Raw genomic sequence first — 18,851 nt, 5'->3', positions numbered from 1 at the left:
CAGGGTCTTACCATCGACCAAATCACACCGCACACACCTTAACCAATTAAATAGTCCATTTACCGCTGGCGGGAGGCGGTCCACACGTTGCGGATGTATCCATCACGCTGGGTGAGGCGGTTCAGGGAGTCATCGCTCTCACCGCGGGCACGGATGAAACCGCAAAGGGCGTAGGTCTGGTTCTCGCCGGTGTAGCGGCCGTTCTCGTCAACCTTGCCGATGGAGATCTGGACGGAGGCGTGGTCGTTGGCCTTGATGATGCGGTTGGTGGCGCTGCACTTGCGGGGCACGTAGCTGGTTGAAGAGAGTTATGTTAGTTTTGCTCATCTTGTAATCATTCTTTTCTTTTGCTTTTTGGGGTCCATGTATGTGGTCTGGTAATTGGGAGCATTCGGATAAGTTTGGAGATTTGGAAGAATATGCTGCGCCTCCGATAAAATAGAAAGTTGAGAAAATTCAGTCGCTTGTACTGCGACGTGGTGGAGTTGTTTCCCAATCGGTGGCGTCTTTTGTTCCATCGAATTCGCAGTCATATTCAACTTCCTCTTGCTCATATCCGAAATTGTATCCCAAAACCAAAACCAAACCACAGATTGGGTGGATTTATGGGCAGTGCAACGTACAGATCGACAATCTCTCCCTTTTCGTTCTCCATTTTGGCGATTTGTTAGTCTGGTTGACGACGTGGAAAATTGGAGGTGCGCTGGCGGGTTGAACGGTCGTGAAATTCCGCGACTCTTTTGGGCGTTTCCTTAGTCGACGGTTGTGTGGGTCATGTGATCTTTTGTCGAGGGTTGATGTGCTTGTGTGTGGCTGTGGCTGAGTGGCTGGTGGGGCTTGGTGGTTATAGGGTTACCTGTTTGGGGTTGGTACAGTGCCTGTTTGGGTGGTGTATTATGTAATTTATCTCCGGAGTATTCAGGAAAGATTGTATGTATGTATAAGGTATGTACTACATAGATAGCGTTGAGCGTTATCAATCAACCAATCAATCATAGACTGCTTCGCTCTTTATCCCCCGTAAAGACGTCTTTCTTCCACCGCACCTCCACTTGCAGGGCTGTTCCCTTTGCGAACTTCACCAGTACAACCCTGTCGGGCTCGCCCTGTCTATCCGTACCTTTCAGTTCTGGTCCGGGATGATCTAATGCAAGAACTGTTCGTCCATCGGACGACATCTTGAGCATCTTGGGGGATATACACTTCTCTGTCCACGGGGGGTTACCCGTATGGACAAAATCAACCAACTTTGCTCGTCGTCTTCCCAACTCGTCCACAGAATTGTCTGTCCGAGGCGCTTGATCCAGGAACTGTGACACCAGATGCAACAAGAGAATTTGTGGCGGAAACATAACAACTTCCCCACTGCCTGCCAGCCGGAGCCATTCAGATGCAGGTAGGAACCTAGCTTCGGTGACTTCAATACCGCCATCACTCGTAGGAATCTGGATTTCCTCCCGCTCTCCTTCGGCGGGAAGTTCGCTGAGGAGTGACTTGTCGGACTCAAGAGGCAAGGGCAAGAAGTACAAATACATCTGAGTAGAGTATCGCTTTGGTACATTTGTAGGAGTAATCCATCGTGTGAACGGAATCAATTGCTCTTGAGGGAGAATGGTTAGCAGGGGTTAGGGCTATACAACAAGGGGTAATTAAGTCTAGTTGGCGCTCGAACCTGTGTCTGGGACTGCGGCAGGATTCTGTTGCTTCAGCCACTCAGTGAAAGTCACTTCATTGCGATGAATTTTCTTTCTGCCTTCTTCTCGTTTGTGCTCTGAGACTGCTAACATCTTCCCGGAATTCTGATCCTTAGCGAGGAGAATACCACTTTCTTCGAAGAGCTCTCGAAGAGCGGCATTCCTATACCAGGGGGCATCATCATGCCTTTTTGGATCCTCTACTGGTGGACACTTTCCATCTTGATCAGATAGGTTCCCCCCTGGAAAGACATGAGCTGATGCAAATGACGTAGACGTTTTGACGCGATGAAGCAAAAGTACTTCATTTTTAGGTGAGATCAGTACTACACTAAGTTTTCATTAGCTATCAGCCCTTGCAAAGGCATAGTTACTTATAGCGATATCAGGGTATATAGGCGTCCTGAGGATGATAGAACGGCTAACCAACCTTGAACTCGGCCTCGGGATTGACGGTTTGGGCTTCGGCTTGGGGCCATCCTTCTGCGATGCCATCTTTCCGGACGCAGAAGTGCTTTGAGCTGTTGCAATGGACGAATTTTCTCTTACAGCACGCTTTTCGATATAATGGTTATTTGTAGGTCGGCGTTGTACAGCCAGTAATGGGGTTCGAGCAAGAGTCAGTCGATGATGGAGACACTTGTGTATTAACCGGGGCATTGACACATGAGGAGCCGTCATAGCTGAAGCAGCCGAGGTGTACCGGGAGAGCTTGCTTTTCAAAGGAGGGACGTGAATAATGATTGACTATGGCTGTAATAGTAATATTAGTACTTAACCGGTCACTAGGGAGTAGTACCAGTAACTAGTAGTGGTAGTGCTACTAGCCTAGGCTAATGCATTGCCGTGAGCGCTTACCCCGCCCGTAACGCGACCGCTTCAGGCCTAGACGATCGCCAGTTTTACGACGTACACTTGAGGGCTAACTACTCCGTACTACGCCTACAAAGTAATTTGGAAGAATCGATAATGTAGATGTTTCATCGACATGGAGTACAAATGACTCCACTGTGAAATAAATTGGTGAATGTAATAATCTTGAACAACAAGAAAGCAATATCCACGCATCGAACTCCAGAACCTCATACCCATACTTTTTTCCATTTATTTTGTTTCATGCAAGCCATGCGTCATCATGCAAATACATCCTGAGCATCAGGATAGCTCATAATGATTATATTAACCGTGTGCCCTCGCGGTTTAAGAGTAGAGCTTCTTATCGAAGCTGTGCAGACCGTGGACATTACCCTCGGCCATGGCACTGGCGCTTCTCATTTCGAATCGGACGGTGCCCTTGTTAACACCCTCGTGGAGAGCCTCGAGACTCTGCACACCGATATCCTGCAGAGAGTGCTGCACACCGGCGACAAGGTAAGGAACAAACTTGGTGACAGAGCCACGGTCAAGGACAGAGCCCGCAACACCCTGAGCAACAAGGACGCGGTCCTTCTCAGAGAAGTAACGAGCAGTACCGGCGTTGCTAGCCTTGCTGTCCTTGGCGCCGGCGCCAGCCTTCTTGTCCTCCATGGCAGCGATACTGCCCATACCACGGTAGGCCTTGACAAGCTGGCCTTCGTTGCTGACGAAGTACTCGCCGGGAGACTCAGTGGTACCGGCAAGGAGACCACCCATCATGACAGTCGAGGCGCCCATTGCAAGACCCTTGACAATGTGACCGACATTCTGAACACCACCATCAGCGATCGTGGGAACACCGAAGCGAGCAGCGAAAGAAGAAACGCTGCGGACAGAGATAGCCTGAGGACGACCGACGGCCATGACTTCCTGGGTGATACAAGCACTGCCGCTGCCCATGCCAATTCTCAGGCCATCGGCACCGGCTGCAATCAAAGGAGCAGCTTGCTCCCGGGTCACAACGTTACCAGCAATGACATCAATATCAGGGTGAGTCTTCTTGATGTACTTGATCATCTCGATCTGGTACATACTGTTGCCCTGGCTGCTATCCAGAACAACAATGTCAAGGCCAGCATCAGCAAGCAGCTGAAGTCTGCGCTTATCTTCTTCACGGGTACCGATAGCAGCAGCGCAGATCAGCTGCTTGGAGTGAGGAAGCTTAGACGCAAGAGGGTAGTGAAGGTTCTTCATCAAATCACTGCGAGACAGCAAAGAGACCAGGTTACCATCCTTATCCACGATAGGAAGCTTTCCCTTCTTCGAGGAACGGAGGACTTCGTTGGCCTCGGCCAGAGTGGTACCGGCAGGGGCGGTGACAAGGTCAGTGGACATGATAGCAGTGACTGGATCCTCGAGGTTGGGGTGGAACTGAATGTCCCTGGAGGTGACAATTCCAACGAGCTTAGACCGAAGGTTTCCGCTTTCTGTGGACACATCAAAGTTAGACTGTGCTATTTTCACGCAAGTTTCATGATGACGACTCGGGAAAATATGAATATCAGATAAATCTGTTTCTCTACAACGCAACTCTCGTCGCTCCAGTGGAACGAAAGTTATAATGAAGAAAGATGAAAATCATCACAGAAAATATTGCAGGGCTGATGCACACGATAAAAACAAGAATGGATGCTTACCGGTAACAGGGAAGCCACCAAAACCCCATTTGCTCTTGAGCTCCTTGGCTTCTCCGACAGTAGCCTTAGGAGAAAGAACAACGGGGTCCAGGATGAAGCCGTTCTCATAACGCTTCACCTTCCTCACCATCTCCGCCTGGTCCTCAGGAGAGCAGTTGTGGTGAATTATACCAAGACCACCCAGAAGAGCCATGTGGATCGCCATGTTGTGTTCGGTGACGGTATCCATGGGAGAGGAGAGGAGAGGGGCCTTCAGTGAGACACGCTTGGTGACCGGGGTGTCCAAAGTGACATCTGACGCAGGGAAGCCTGTCATAGACATGAATAACTGGAAGTTATGGACGGTTCAGAAATCGCCCTTACCGATGTAACCAGGCAAGATAAGGAAGTCATTGTAAGTCAATGCTCCGTGCTTGTCCGAATCGAGCAAGGTATCAACATCAAGACCATCTCTGGAGGTATAATCCTTCTCCAGAACTTCGAGGGCCTTGGTGTGGTCCTGGATCTCAGCCTTCATGGCGCGGCCAAGTGCATCACCGTTAGAGATGGGCATTTTGAAAGAAATAAGACTCCACGGTTTGAATGATAACACGTAGAGATCAAATAGAGATAAAGATAATCAACAGATCGTGACAAACGTTCTGTTGATGGAGAAAGTCTTCCTTTCCCAAAGGAAAGAAAGAAGAAAAAAAGAAGAAAAACTGGAGGAGCAAAAAATTGGCTTTTGTATCTTTGCCGCACAAGCTAACGATTCTTTTAGAAAATTCCGGAACAGGGTTAGCGGATCCACCCGACCCCTTTATCATTAGGCTGATTGGCTGATAAACGAAATCTCTTCAAAAGCGGTGAGAGGAGGGGTGGCATTAGTTAGATCTGCTGAGGTAAGCTGTACTTAAACACTGAATTTTCTTGCCATTGTCCCAGAGCGGTATAGATCGTGTGCGTCCAACCCTCGCGTGAGAGTCTAAAGATCCCAGAGCCATCACTAGCTGCATCTTAATAGATAAATAAGAATCGAGCTGGTTTTCTACTAGTCCTACTGGTAGTTATATTTGACGTTAATGTTTCGGCTTCCAATATTCCAATCCTAGTGCCTCAAATGTACTCCAGAGTCTTTGAATGAAACCCCCATTTGCCGAGTGTATGCATGTACACCCTATTAGACCCCTTATTATGGATTTGTTTCTTGTCAAACCCTTGGCGTGGTCATATTCCGTAGACCCTCTTCATGAATTGATAATAAGCGAATCACCATGGTCCTTAGTTCAATCATACCCCTGAGGCTTCCTTCGTCTTTTGAGCCTTAGTCACCCAGGGGGTAACAGTGCAATATTTGACCATCTGTACATATTAGTGAGCAGATGCGCTTGCCAAAAATAGCCTATTTTCGGAAGATATCGACTGTACATACAATAAAGAGAAGCGTCCGAACTCGCTAGGAAGACGAAACTGGTTGCGACTTCGCTTGGCTGGCCAGGGCGACCGATAGAAGACCCAGCGCCAAAGTCTTCCATTTCTTCTGGCGCTCTTGTGTCGACCTGGATAGGCGTATAGACGGGGCCAGGCCTATGGGGGAAATGTGAGATCCTTCTCTCTTCAAAAAAGGGAAAATGGAATAGCAATGCACAACTTACGCTACAGCGTTGACCCGAATACCCTTTGGCATCAGCTGCTTTGCCAGTGACCTTGTAAATCCCACTATAGCACCTTTCGTCGCTGCGTAGTCGACCATACCACTTGTGCCTCTAAATGTCACCGTGGAGGTAGTATTTATAATGCTGAGGATGTTTGGTGAGTTTGAGGCGACCCATATCACAAAGGCTGCATGTACTTACGAATCTCCTCGTGATAGATGCGGTAAAGCGAATTTTGATAGGGCGAACATCTGGATAATGTTGGTTTGAAATACATGTTCAACTTGATCAAGATCAATCTGTGCCAGGTCCTTGCACATGTACTGCTTCGAAGCATTATTGACAAGAACATTCAATTTCTTGAACCTGCCATATGAAAGTTAGAGTGTACAGCATTGGTGGTAGAGGCGGCAGTCCTTAGGCTCGTATCTTATAGACTCCCTCTGATAGGAGAGACATACTTTTTCATATGCTCCTCGACAGCCTGACGACATGTCTCTCGATTAGACAGATCCCCTGGAAACAGAAGACATGTTCTTTTCTCGGCCTCAACCAGTTTCTTCGTCTCCTCGGCATCCTCCTGCTCTTCAGGCAGATACGAGATAGTGACATCCGCCCCTTCTCTCGCCATTAGTGCGGCAACTGAACGCCCGATTCCGGAGCTAAACTATCATCAGCAGTAATATGTGTATCGTGAACAGGCCAGTTCATACTCTCCGCCGGTGATAAGGACTTTTTTGTCCTTCAGTTTACCAGAACCCACGTACTCAACGAAAGTCCCGCTTGACTCCAGCTTAGTCGCTTCACTTGACGGTGTCATTTGTTTTTCAAGCCTTGGATGATTAGCCTCATGTGCATCTTTTCTTCAAGACGCAGAAACTCTTTTTTTATGCAACTAACCCTGGCTTCTGTTGAGCCTGTGGCTCTTGGGGTGCTTGAAAAGTTCCTTCCTTGCCCATTGCAGATGCCATGGTAGCTAATGTGATTCTGTCTTATAAATTTGTAAAGTGTTATATTATTTCTTGTAAAGCTATAACAAAGATAAAAGATACCTGGAAGAATTGTACGATATGAAAGCGTTACACACAAATATATATAGCAGTGCTTTTGATTGCGGTCATAATGGCGTCATGATGTTGCAATAACCACGTTGTATGGATATCACTAGGAAATGCTGTGTTAGTGAAACACTGGTAAACAGACCCAAATTCAATTAAGCTATCAAAGAAAATCTCGTTGTTCCACCGGGAAGACGCATATTAAATTCGCTGGGTTCAAGAGATCTCAATTTGCCCTGAGATTGGCTAGAACTTCGGAAAACACTTCATTTGGGAAATTTAACTAGTTTCGTCACCTAGGGCTCAGCTAGATAAAAGTGTGCTTCAGGTCTCAATTTCTGATTGTTAAGGTACGCTTCCAGTATGTATAATGTATACTACCCATTGCATCCTCATTGCCTTAGGAAGCTAATGAAGCAAGGGGAAGTTGGATTTGTTTCTGCAATGTAGCAAGCTCCAGTAGCTTGAATTACCCCTTTAAAACACAAGCCATGGCGTCGCTTGTGAAAGAGCATTATCCCATCCATTATCATTGAACCAAATGGCGATGCTCTCCACCTCATCCTTCCCCAACTTGAGGTCATTGTATAGATGCTGTGACTGGAATCAACATACATTGTTTACCAAGTACAATGCAAGAAAGAACCAGAAATGGCAATCGTTGCGGTTTGGACTTACCGGGAACAAGCCCTCTTTCGGTCTCGGCCCGCATACGGTGCCCTCGGGGTTTTCCCAACGGAGATTCTCGGCTACACGCGCGTACGGAATCCGGAGAACATAAACAAGGGGTTCATCTTTAAAGAATAACTTCAGCGTGTTCGGCACCTGAAATGCGGTGGAGAGGTGAATGAAACCCGACTGTTGGTCGAGCGTACTGACGGGGAGTTGCTCTGGGAGCGGTTCTCGGACGGGCGCAGTGGACGGTACAAGTTTATAGACATAATAAGGCTCTTTGTCCGTCATTTTTCTGGTTATCTGTTGACTTGCAAGTTCAGAGGCAGGTGATACGTAGATGAATCGTAGGATGTTGTTTTACCCGTTGAGAATAAATATTGGGGACTGTCCAGCGATCTAAAATGATAAGATCGGCAGCGAGTTAGTGGAACCGCTAGTTATGATTCAATCAGTCTTACCTAAGTGGAGGATAATTAACTCACCACTTCCCAAGGTTCAGCTATAGCGTTTAAAGAGTAGAGACTTCCTGAGTCACCTGAGTGTTGTAAATTCCTGGATCAGTTGATGGTTTGATTTGGCGTGTGATTGGGCTAGGACAATCAGCGTGCTCGTCAGGGTACCATGGAAGTCCCTCCTGGTAGCATAGCAGGCAACCTTATGGAGTACGTTGGGCTTACTAGTATATACCAAGCCGTACTAAGTTGCCCACAACCCCTGGAAAATCATTGATCTTCCATCTTGACCCCAAGGTTGTTATGTAGGTATCACGGCATCGTCCAGACATTGAGCGGGAGGGGTATCCAAACTGGTGTACACAGTACATATATGTTGTGATATCAAATACAATTCCAGGTTTACTCAGTACAGTTGTGATCATAACGGAGCCCAGGTTGAGTTACAATCTGACATGTGCTGAGTCCTGTCCACAGTTCATCGTCCTGCATAAATGACGAAAAGAAAATACCGAGGGTGGGTCAGTGATGGGCTGGCAGAAAGCGTGGCTCGATGATAGACTCCCATGTGTATATAGCCTTCTACAAAGTAGAACTTTGATGTATATTCAATTAATTGTCCTTAGTAAGTCTATGCGAATCAAGCGAAACGTACTCTTCAAGACAATATTTGTGCTAACCTGCAAATGGTTCCTTCGATCTGGTTTTCTCTTTTCGTACCTGAAGGGTCAGATGGTGGCACATGAGCCGATCAGTGGCTGGTATGATCGACGTCACCGGATAGGGAATTGTGGCGTATCACCCTGGAGCGCCAACCATACCCGATCGGGAGATTTGTTTTGGCGTCGCTGGGGCTAGGAAGCACTTTCCACTTGGTTTACTTTCCCTCACTCCCCGCTTCTCCATCACCACCGCGGTACCACCACCATCAATCGTCAGTTCAATTATTGACCTTGGGACAAAACATAAATTTAGTGGGAAGTCGTGAGATTTGTCGGGTTGATCATACCTGCAAGTCTTAACCCACGTTTCTTGGGCGTACTTCACTTTCACTTTCACTTTCTCTTTTGCGATTGCCCTTCCAATCAGGTACCGTCAGGAACGCAGAGAAATCCATCCCGTTTCTGTATCAACCCGGTTCCCCTTCCCAATTCTTCCCGTTTCCATAGGGCCATGCTGTTCCTCCCTTGAATTAGCATTCCATCCTGTTTAACTCAACAACTGATCACTTGGCCAGATTGCTGCTTCGATCGAGAGGCAGGTATGCGGCCAATTGAAGCCGAGACTGCTCTATTTTCTTTGGGTTTTGCATTCTTCAGTACGAAGCGGCACCAGTGATGTCAAGCCACTCAGCCTCTCTCCGACGTACCCAGACGGATTTTCCCACCCAAACTTCGAGTCCACTTCGCCATGGCTCAACCGCATCCACAAACTCGTCTGTATACTCGATATCGACTGATTCGCTAGCTCCTAGTCGCACGAGCACAGTGTCCTCCACGGGATCCATGGGCTTCACACCCAGCTTTGGCCATAAACGTGGAAAGAGTGAAGTAAACACCATGAGTGCCGACAGATTCAAGGCGGATCCGAGCCGTTGGTCGAACGCCGGAACAACATACGAGAGCGTCCGCCGCTCACTACGACCGCTCTCTCAAGCACCAAACGCCTCCCCTCCCGCAGTTAAGCAAGTCACCTACGGTCACTCGAGAAGCCGGACGATAGACAATCCCCAATTCTGGAAAGAGAATCGCCCTCAAACCCCTGAGCGCCGCAATGGCTATTATGGAGAAACTGAACCGCTGAAGGAGATTGAGTCGCATGATATGTATGCACCTCCGTCTCCCAAGTCGCTACACGATCTCAGTCCTCTTGCTGTTTCGCCTCAAACAAGGTCCCCGATCAAAACACAGCATTCTCATAGTTTGTCCTCGCCACAACCACCCCCATTGACCACCGCATTGTCTACGCCTGAGCTAGAAACCTTCCAAAAGTCGTCAACTGGACATCTGCGCACATTATCCAAGTTCGCACAGTCGGGCGAAACGGAGGAGTTTGCCTTAGTCAGCCCTTCTGTAGTGGGCCTACTGGGACGACGGCGGTTGAAGCGTACTGATTCAGTGGCCGGCTCAGGTAGCGCGAATGTTAATCGAAGGAAAAATGCGTCATCATGGGCTGCCGGGAACTGGATGGACAAGCAACGGCAATTCTTGCAGGCCTATGAGTATTTATGTCATATCGGAGAAGCCAAGGAGTGGATTGAAGAAGTCATTCACAAGCAAATCCCGCCCATTGTTCAACTGGAAGAAGCCCTCCGAGACGGCGTAACACTCGCAGAAGTGGTTCAAGCAATGTATCCGAATCGCACGCTACGAATTTTCAGACACCCCAAACTGCAGTATCGGCATTCAGATAACATAGCATTATTCTTCCGATTCCTAGACGAAGTCGAATTACCGGAGCTTTTCAGATTTGAGTTGATTGATCTATACGAAAAGAAGAATATCCCCAAAGTCATTCACTGTGTCCATGCTCTATCGTGGTTGTTGTTCAAAAAGGGTCTTGTTGACTTCCGGATGGGCAACCTCGTTGGTCAGTTGGAGTTCGAGCATCATGAGCTTGAACAGACGCAGAAAGGTCTCGACAAGGCAGGAGTCAGCATGCCTAGCTTCAGCGGCATGGCCGCGAATTTTGGGGCCGAACCAGAACCAGAACCCGAGCCAGAGCCTGAGGAGGATCGAATTGAGCGAGAGTTACATGAAAACGAAGCTTCGATTGCCGACTTCCAGGCTCAGATTAAAGGCGCTATGCTGCGACTGAAGCTGGGAAATCTAATGAATGACCTGTGGGACTTTGAACCTCTGCTTATTGATCTGCAGTCAAGGATAAGAGGAGATTGGGCCCGCCAAATCGTCCAATATCGCCTAGACATGCGTACGTTTGCAGTAAATCTTCAAGCAATATGTCGGGGTTTTATTGTACGATCCCGCGAGGAAGATGAGAAGGAAAGTTGCCTGGCTCAGGAGCACGGTATACTGCAGCTGCAGACACTTATAAGAGCCTCCAAGGCGAGAGCCCAAGTGCAATATCTTCAAAGCCAAATGCGAAAGGAAGAATCGGGGATTAAAGAGATACAAGCTGCCATCCGCGGAGCCTTGCAACGCAAGTCTGTTAGCGCTCTTTACTGCCACACCAGAGACGCAGAGGATCACGTCCGGTTGTTACAGGCTGCCATTCGTGGAGCCTTGCAACGCAAGAATGTAAGCGCTCTTTATTACGATATCAGGGATGTGGAAGGCCAAGTTCGGTTATTACAGAGTGCCATCCGTGGTGCCTTGCAACGCAAGAATGTAAACGCTCTTTATTACGATATCAGGGATGCGGAAGGCCAAGTTCGGTTATTGCAGAGTGCCATCCGAGGTGGCCTGCTACGCCACAAGCTTTCAAAGCAATGCGAAGAGACAAAATCTGCTGAAGATGCCATTAGAGACCTCCAGTCTCTCATTCGAGGCTCTTTCATACGACAGCAGATGAGTGCTCAATATACCGATATGGACAGCGTTCAAGGAAATGTGGAATTGCTGCAAGCAGCGATCCGAGGCTCGCTGGCTCGAAATTCTTTATCTCAAATGAGAGACCTGCTTGCTCAAGAGGCCCCTTCAATTACAGCTATCCAATCAGGGGCGAGAGCCTTGGCAGTCAGAAAACAGCAGTCACGGCTTGCGGAAGCCCTCGGAAAGGCAGAAGAGCGATTTATCACGTTGCAGGCCATGGCTCGTGGCAACGCCGTAAGGGAACGGCTTGATTGTCTGCGCGAGGAGTTGGTGGAGCATGTATCATTGCTTATCAGTCTCCAAAGCATACTCCGAGGGAGAGCTACCCGGTCCTTCTTAGCCTCTCAACAGAAGGCACTGAGGAATGAGGAAGTGCAAATCCTTGAGTTGCAGTCGATGGCTAGGGGTTCTCTTGTGAGAAGACGCCTGGAAGCTGATGCTGAAGCACTGCAGGCAGAAGAACTTACGATTATCGACCTGCAGGCCCTCGCCCGAGCTGCAGTGCTGAGGATTGAGGTTGGTGGTATACTTGAGCAACTCGATGACTGCGAGGATGAAGTCAGTCAGCTACAGGCGCACATAAGAGCGATGCTTGTTCGAGTAGAAGTCGGACAATCATTGGCCGATCTCGCTGCCGAAGAAGATGTCATTACAGATCTCCAGTCACATATACGAGGACACATCATACGATCAAAATTTGAGGAGAAGCGTCGATACTACCGGGAAAACATGGAAAAAGTTATCAAGGCCCAAAGCTTTGTACGAGGTAGGGTTCAAGGCCAGGCATACAAGAGTCTCACAAGTGGGAAAAATCCGCCCGTTGGAACAGTCAAAGGCTTTGTACATCTGCTGAACGATAGCGAATTCGATTTCGACGAAGAAATTGAATTTGAGCGGATGAGGAAGCTGGTAGTTCAGCAAGTTCGTCAGAACGAGCTGGCAGAACAATATATTAGCCAGCTTGACATCAAGATTGCACTCTTGGTGAGAAACAAAATTACACTCGATGAGGTCATCAAGCACCAGAAGCACTTCGGTGGTCATGTTGGAAATCTGTTGCCGAACAGAGAAATCGCGTCAAAGGACCCCTTCGATTTGAAAGCCTTGAACAAAACATCCAGAAGGAAACTCGAGCAGTATCAAGTCTTTTTCTTCCTTCTCCAGACGCAATCTCAGTACCTTGCCAAACTTTTCCGAAGGTTGCGTGAGCTCAATACATCAGAAAAGGAATACGAGAGGACTCGACACTTGATGATGGGTCTCTTTGGGTATTCACAAAAGAGGCGTGAGGAGTACTACCTGATCAAACTGCTGGCTCGCTCTGCACGTGAAGAAATTGAGAGTTTTGACTCCATCCACGATTACCTACGTTGCAATTCTTTCTGGACTAAGCTCTTCGCATCTTACATGAAGTCTCCACGTGACAGAAAGTTTATGCGCGATGTATTGGGTACTGTTGTGAAAGAGAACGTTATTAACAACCCGGAATTGGACTTGGAAAGTGATCCTATACAGATATATCGCTCGGCCATCAATAACGAAGAGCTCCGCACAGGGAAACAGAGTCGTCGGCGCTTAGACATACCGCGCGAAGAAGCTATCAGGGACCCTGAAACAAGAGCAACCTTTATCCAACACTTACAGGATCTCCGCGACATTGCCGATCAGTTCTTCACTGCGTTTGAGGAATTTCTATACCGTATGCCTTTTGGAATTCGGTATATCGCGAAAGAGATGTACGAAAGCCTCCTTTCGCGATTTGCTGGAGATGATCCGGGCTTTATCCTTCAAACGACTGGACATTGGGTATGGAAGAATTACTTCCAGCCGGCGCTTATTGAACCCGAAAAGCATGGTGTTGTTGATCGCGGCCTGACGCAGGAGCAAAAGCGAAACCTCTCTGAGATCGCCAAAGTGATTGCTCAGGTGGCATCAGGGAGACTTTTCGGCGACAAAAATGTCTATCTTAAACCGTTGAATAGCTACATTGGTGATTCAATCCAACGCCTTGGCCACATTTGGGGCGACAGTAAGCAATCGATCCCTTTAATCCAACGTCATGGAAGCTAACTTTCCCGCAGTGATCTCCGTACAAGACGCTGAAGCGTATTTTGATATTGATGAATTCAATGATCTCTATGCTAAAACGAAACCGACGTTATACATCAAGTTATCCGATATCTTCTCTATTCATCACCTTGTGGCATCGGAAATACATTATATTTGCCCTAACGCCGATGACATTCTAAAGGAGGTTATCCGCGATCTCGGGAATGTTAAATCCAATGAAAATGAATTGATGAGTGTGAACACCTCAGAGATCAGCCTCACCCTGAACCCCAAGCTTGCACAGGTTGAAGGTAGGAAACCGCGTCCGCCAATCGTCTTGAGGCTAGTACTAACAAGTTGAATATAGATCCGGAGGCTGATGTAAAGGCATTGTTTATGGAAACAAAACGATGCATCCTCTATATCATACGGGTTCAGTCAGGGGCTAACCTGATGGAAATTATGGTCAAGCCTCCAACTGAGGAAGACGAAGAAAAATGGATGACATTGGTCCGGGACGAGCTAAGTGCGAACAACACGAGAAGAAGCGCGTACTCTGAGGCGCATACAATGGTGGATATTGCGTCCATGACCTACTCGGAGCTGAAACGGACTGCACTCGAAAACATCCTTCAGCTTGAACAAACTGGGAAGATTCGTCGAGACAACCACTACCAGGATTTGCTCAATGCCATTGCCATCGATATCCGAACTAAGCATCGTCGCAGAATCCAGCGAGAGAGAGAACTGGAAAGTGCTCGTTCAACACTGGCCCGTCTCAATGATCAAGCCGCCTGGTTAGAGCAGCAGTTCAAGACATACAACGACTATATTGAGCAGGCAATGGTGACATTGCAGAACAAAAAGGGGAAGAAACGGTTCCTCCTGCCATTTACGAAGCAGTGGGATCACCAACGCGAGCTCCAGAAATCAGGAAAGGTGTTCAAGTTTGGTTCCTACAAGTACTCCGCTCGTAACCTGGCAGACAAGGGTGTCTTAGTTCACTGGAAGGGCTATACAGAACGCCAGTGGGACCGGGTCGATCTGACCATTTCCAGCAACGAAGTTGGTGTGTTCACTATTGATGGCAGTAGTGGCCCAATGATGGTTCCTGGAGCGAACGCGCAGGTGCCATTGGATGACTTGCTGCAAGCCCAGTTCAACAACATGCAGTTCCTGGACTTCTTCGACGGGCAATTACGAGTCAATGTCAACCTCTTCCTGCATTTGATCATGAGGAAATTTTATAACGAATGATCTTCATGTGGGGTGCAGCTCTCTTTTCTGTTCATTTTTATTTTTCTTTACTCTCGTTTCTCTCTGTCTATCGGTTTCTTTTTCTTTTTTCTTTCTTTTCTCCCTTATTTTCTGATTTTCACCTATGATATCCCCTTTCCTATTGATGATATGTCACGCATGAAAAAGATAAGGCACATTCGGCATGACGTATATACAAAGCACAACATGCAGGATTCGAGCCAATTCTCCCTGTGTTATGTCCCTTCGAAGATAACCCATTGTCTGTTGTCATTATGCCCTGACCGTCCTGAGATGATTACCCTCTACATTTCTACACGTTACCCCTGTTATGACGACTATGCAGACGATTTTATGTATGTATTTGAGTAGTGTTTAGTACATGAGGATATGTGTGTTTTGATTGTAATAAAAATAGCCAGTAAATACATCTCTAGCAGTAGGAGTCCGTCCTTTAATCAAGCTGTAACAAATACTATGATGCCGACGTCTCCTATGTCCTGGAGCTCAGGGGCTGCCACGTGATCTGGTGGTTGTCTTGGAGCCCAACGGCGTTGCCAAGTGGATTGATTTCCTCGACTCCCGCATCATCCAACCCTCTACGGATTCCCTACCCTTGTCTCTCTATATTCTTGATCCGATAAATAGTGCGTAATATCGTACTCGTGCTGATCGCGTGATGGATCTGTCCAATCTCAAGGAGCAAGTCAGCAACCTGACCTTGTATGACCTCAAGGCGGGAGTCCGCAAGGTCCAGAATGGTAAGTCCCGCATCATGCCCCCCGATATAACTGATATACGTGCCTCCCATTGCCGCGCGATACGACACTGCAGCAAATATACTAACAGTCATAGCCGTCATGAATTATACTGAGATGGAGGCCAAGGTATGTGCCACCATTCCCAAGCTCCGTCCTACGCCGATCCTCTATAGAACTATACATATATGCATGCGGAATGGCTTTCGACTGCAATCGCTTATGCTCAGTAGGTCCGAGAAGCTACAAACAATGAGCCTTGGGGTGCCTCAACCACATTGATGCAAGAAATTGCCAACGGAACTCACAGCTAGTCAGTCAATAACTTGTCCGTTAATACAATTAGCCGGTTGCTAACCAATGTACCGGGAATTGCAGCCAACTACTGAATGAAATCATGCCGATGATTTACAGACGCTTTACCGACAAGACTGCAGAGGAGTGGCGACAGATCTATAAGGTAGGGCTTATCGGACAAGTTAGCGAATTAGTGGATGTGTCTGATTTGCTTATCCTTGAACGTGCAGGGGCTTCAACTTTTGGAATTCCTAGTTAAAAACGGATCGGAACGAGTTGTTGATGATGCGCGGTCTCACATGTCCCTTCTCCGAATGCTCCGCCAGTTCCACTACATCGATCAGAACGGGAAGGATCAAGGTATCAACGTGCGCAACCGATCATCGGAGTTGGTGAAGCTTCTCGGTGATGTGGATCAGATTCGTGCGGAAAGAAAGAAGGCCAAAACTAATCGCAATAAGTTCGGTGGCTTTGAGGGTGGATCGCATATTGGAGGAGGGATGTCAAACTCCAGGTACGGGGGCTTTGGGAGTGACAGCATGTCGTTTGGCGGATACAGCGGGGGTGTCTACGGTGATGGAGGTGGGTTCGGCGGCAACACAAGCGACTTCCAGGACACCGGGCGACGAGGCAACCGATTTGAAGAATACGATGAGTATGATGAAGCAGATGCCAGTCCGCCGGTACGACGTGCAGCAAGCCCGCCTCGTGCTCGATCGACAAAGCAGCCGGAACCGCCAAAACCCAAAGCACCTGAGCCGGACCTTTTTGACTTTGGAGAGGAGGAGGTAGTCACAACGACCTCTACCAGTGCCGGCAAGCAGCCTGCAGGCAGTAACGGCTTGGACGTGCTCGATTCCAAACCCATCGATGACGATGACTTCGATGATTTCCAATCTGCCACTCCCGCACCTGCACCAGCAGCATCGAACCAATTCTCTATTCCTCCACCAGCGAACACTGTGAGCACCACCTCAAGCACTCAGTTTGCTGCGCCGAAGCCGGTTTCCGCTACGCAAGGAACCAATTTGAACGGTCTGGTTGGGTTTACTTCGATGACTCCGACTCCTACTTCAAGTACAATGGCATCCCCAACACTGTCGCAGAGCTCTATGGTGCAGCCACAGCAACAGAAGCCGGCGCAACCGAAGCCAACAGGATTCCAGGCCGCAACACCGAATTACTTCACCTCTGTTTCCGTCATGCAGCCTCAGGCGGGCGTGTCTAACCACCGACCAGGCATGGCGTCCACCTCATCTCTTACGTCTGCCACATCGAGCTCGGCTGCAGCACCTAAACCGGCCACATCGAAGTCCTCGAACGGCGACGTCTTCGGATCTCTGTGGTCGAGTGCCAGTGCCAGTGCAGGGCTGCAGAAGTCGAATGCAAATGCAAGCAAAGGGCCTAACCTGGCAAGCATGGCCAAGGAAAAGGCGAGTGCGGGCATCTGGGGGGCACCCGCAACGCCCAGCCTTGCATCCCCGTCTCCTTCTCAACCCTCCCAGCAAGGGACCAAGACCGGCAGCTCCGGACTGGATGACTTACTGGGTTAATCTGTCTCTCTGTGTGTTCCTACTGTTCTTTCTTTTCTTTTCTTTTCTTTTTTTCTTCCTTTTCTCAAATTATATTTCTTTTGTGCTGAGCAATATTTGCAATATTATTGCGATTTGACTGTTCTTCATTCGCATTTCAAGCAACGAATCATTGGTAGCAGACGATGCCAGACCATCCCTCCTCGATCTCATGTTTCAGGTTCTGTATATTCGGATGGTCACGATAGCTCTTTCATTCTTTACATGGAGTCGAGGCTCGGGAAAATATGATCTTTTTGTTATCAGGATTCCGTCAGAACCAAGGTTATCCCGGGAAAAAAAAAAAAATCTTACACGATGAATGTTTCCAGGCCGTTAGATGGCGTTCTATCCCAGCCCAACCACGGACTCTTTCCAAGCAAGGCAACTTCAACACGGATTGGATAAGGCAAAAGGGGAAGGAAGAAAAGTGTAAATGAGTAAAACCTTGTTCGTAAAAATGCAAAATCCCATCAATCCCTCGGAAAATATTCCCTGCCCCTAATTTCCTCTCCGCCATTGACGGTCAACCCGCCCCGACAATCCTCGTATTCATCCTACCCATTCTCGATGATCAGCATCCGCCAAGGCACCCACAAGTCTGAGCGACCAGCGAGCACGGTGGAGAATGCGATTGGGATCTCTGTCGATCAGTGCTCTTAGTATTGCGGTCATGGATACAGTCCTTGGGTCTAGCCAATTGTTGGTGTGGCCGGGACCACTAACCCTAAGGTTAACATTTTTAGGGGTCGTATCTCGCGAGTCATAGTCACTTTGTTCTGGAAGGGTTTAGGTTGAGGCTACAGTATTGTCTGGTACTCTATGGAAGGGAGGGTAGTTTTTACGAGAAGGTTAAGGTGCGCGTGGGTGTTTTTGGGTTCCATGTCAAACTCTCCATCCATATATGAAGAAGTCTATCTGTGTCTCTGTGTTAAGGGGGGGGGGACTTTCTTCGAGTCCTTCTTTTCTCTTCCTTTTTTTTTCTCTCTTTTCTCACATCTGTACCAAACTTGACTCGATATAGTTCTTAATCTCCACAAAATGTACATCGATACCCTTTTCCCAGACGGGGTTTATCACGCTCTTCTCCCCCGACAAACCTACTCTTCCTGTTGGGGAGGCTTGGGACAAGGAGAATGTCGCGGCTCATCTAACTGTATATCCGCCTCTCTGCTCCCCTGAAAACCTTGATCCTCCTCCGGACGATGTCAGAAACTAATCTACCCTAGGCAAAGGACTTGTCTACACAAACCAATGCGCCGATAACAAAGGTGACGAGGTATGAACCCTCCCCCAAACCCCC

The 18,851-nt window shown here is 48.1% G+C and overlaps 7 protein-coding genes across 7 annotated transcripts; 2 read left to right on the top strand and 5 right to left on the bottom strand.

Annotated features, from left to right (window-relative positions):
* Nucleotides 1-59: 59 nt before the first annotated feature.
* On the bottom strand, nt 60-655 carry rps21 (40S ribosomal protein eS21; the record flags this gene model as incomplete). Its single annotated transcript, XM_032073242.1, has 2 exons — nt 60-294; nt 624-655. 2 exons carry the CDS (start codon nt 653-655, stop codon nt 60-62), a joined length of 267 nt encoding a protein of 88 aa, XP_031923622.1.
* Nucleotides 656-992: 337 nt separating this feature from the next.
* On the bottom strand, nt 993-2,485 carry BDV27DRAFT_167752 (NUDIX hydrolase; the record flags this gene model as incomplete). Its single annotated transcript, XM_032074576.1, has 3 exons — nt 2,125-2,485; nt 1,673-2,025; nt 993-1,600 (listed from the first exon to the last, which is right to left on the bottom strand). Exons 1-3 carry the CDS (start codon nt 2,373-2,375, stop codon nt 993-995), a joined length of 1,212 nt encoding a protein of 403 aa, XP_031923621.1. The 5' UTR covers nt 2,376-2,485.
* Nucleotides 2,486-2,894: 409 nt separating this feature from the next.
* Nucleotides 2,895-4,799, bottom strand: BDV27DRAFT_161575 (putative IMP dehydrogenase; the record flags this gene model as incomplete). The annotated part of the gene is made up of 3 exons (XM_032073241.1): nt 2,895-4,036; nt 4,247-4,555; nt 4,610-4,799. The coding sequence occupies 3 exons, from the start codon at nt 4,797-4,799 to the stop codon at nt 2,895-2,897; spliced, it is 1,641 nt and encodes a 546-aa protein (XP_031923620.1).
* Nucleotides 4,800-5,549: 750 nt separating this feature from the next.
* BDV27DRAFT_167750 (oxidoreductase, short-chain dehydrogenase/reductase family) lies at nt 5,550-6,922 on the bottom strand (the record flags this gene model as incomplete). The annotated part of the gene is made up of 7 exons (XM_032074575.1): nt 6,781-6,922; nt 6,594-6,713; nt 6,342-6,542; nt 6,082-6,246; nt 5,881-5,991; nt 5,658-5,812; nt 5,550-5,587 (listed from the first exon to the last, which is right to left on the bottom strand). The coding sequence occupies exons 1-7, from the start codon at nt 6,849-6,851 to the stop codon at nt 5,550-5,552; spliced, it is 861 nt and encodes a 286-aa protein (XP_031923619.1). The 5' UTR covers nt 6,852-6,922.
* A 192-nt stretch (nt 6,923-7,114) lies between these two features.
* Nucleotides 7,115-8,048, bottom strand: BDV27DRAFT_134350 (DUF952 domain-containing protein). Its single transcript, XM_032068289.1, has 2 exons — nt 7,617-8,048; nt 7,115-7,532 (listed from the first exon to the last, which is right to left on the bottom strand). Exons 1-2 carry the CDS (start codon nt 7,899-7,901, stop codon nt 7,416-7,418), a joined length of 402 nt encoding a protein of 133 aa, XP_031923618.1. The 5' UTR covers nt 7,902-8,048; the 3' UTR covers nt 7,115-7,415.
* A 1,180-nt stretch (nt 8,049-9,228) lies between these two features.
* BDV27DRAFT_39349 (putative Ras GTPase activating protein) lies at nt 9,229-15,334 on the top strand. The gene is made up of 3 exons (XM_032076516.1): nt 9,229-13,645; nt 13,698-13,976; nt 14,033-15,334. Exons 1-3 carry the CDS (start codon nt 9,403-9,405, stop codon nt 14,920-14,922), a joined length of 5,412 nt encoding a protein of 1,803 aa, XP_031923617.1. The 5' UTR covers nt 9,229-9,402; the 3' UTR covers nt 14,923-15,334.
* Nucleotides 15,335-15,518: 184 nt separating this feature from the next.
* Nucleotides 15,519-17,902, top strand: BDV27DRAFT_134347 (ENTH domain-containing protein). Its single transcript, XM_032068288.1, has 5 exons — nt 15,519-15,683; nt 15,778-15,809; nt 15,914-15,993; nt 16,059-16,140; nt 16,208-17,902. Exons 1-5 carry the CDS (start codon nt 15,602-15,604, stop codon nt 17,528-17,530), a joined length of 1,599 nt encoding a protein of 532 aa, XP_031923616.1. The 5' UTR covers nt 15,519-15,601; the 3' UTR covers nt 17,531-17,902.
* Nucleotides 17,903-18,851: the final 949 nt, after the last annotated feature.

Source organism: Aspergillus caelatus (genome assembly GCF_009193585.1).
Source record: "Aspergillus caelatus strain CBS 763.97 unplaced genomic scaffold BDV27scaffold_208, whole genome shotgun sequence".
NCBI classification, from domain to species: domain Eukaryota; kingdom Fungi; phylum Ascomycota; class Eurotiomycetes; order Eurotiales; family Aspergillaceae; genus Aspergillus; species Aspergillus caelatus.
Note: the sequence above shows the minus strand (reverse complement) of the source record. Positions and strands in the feature narration are given on the sequence as shown.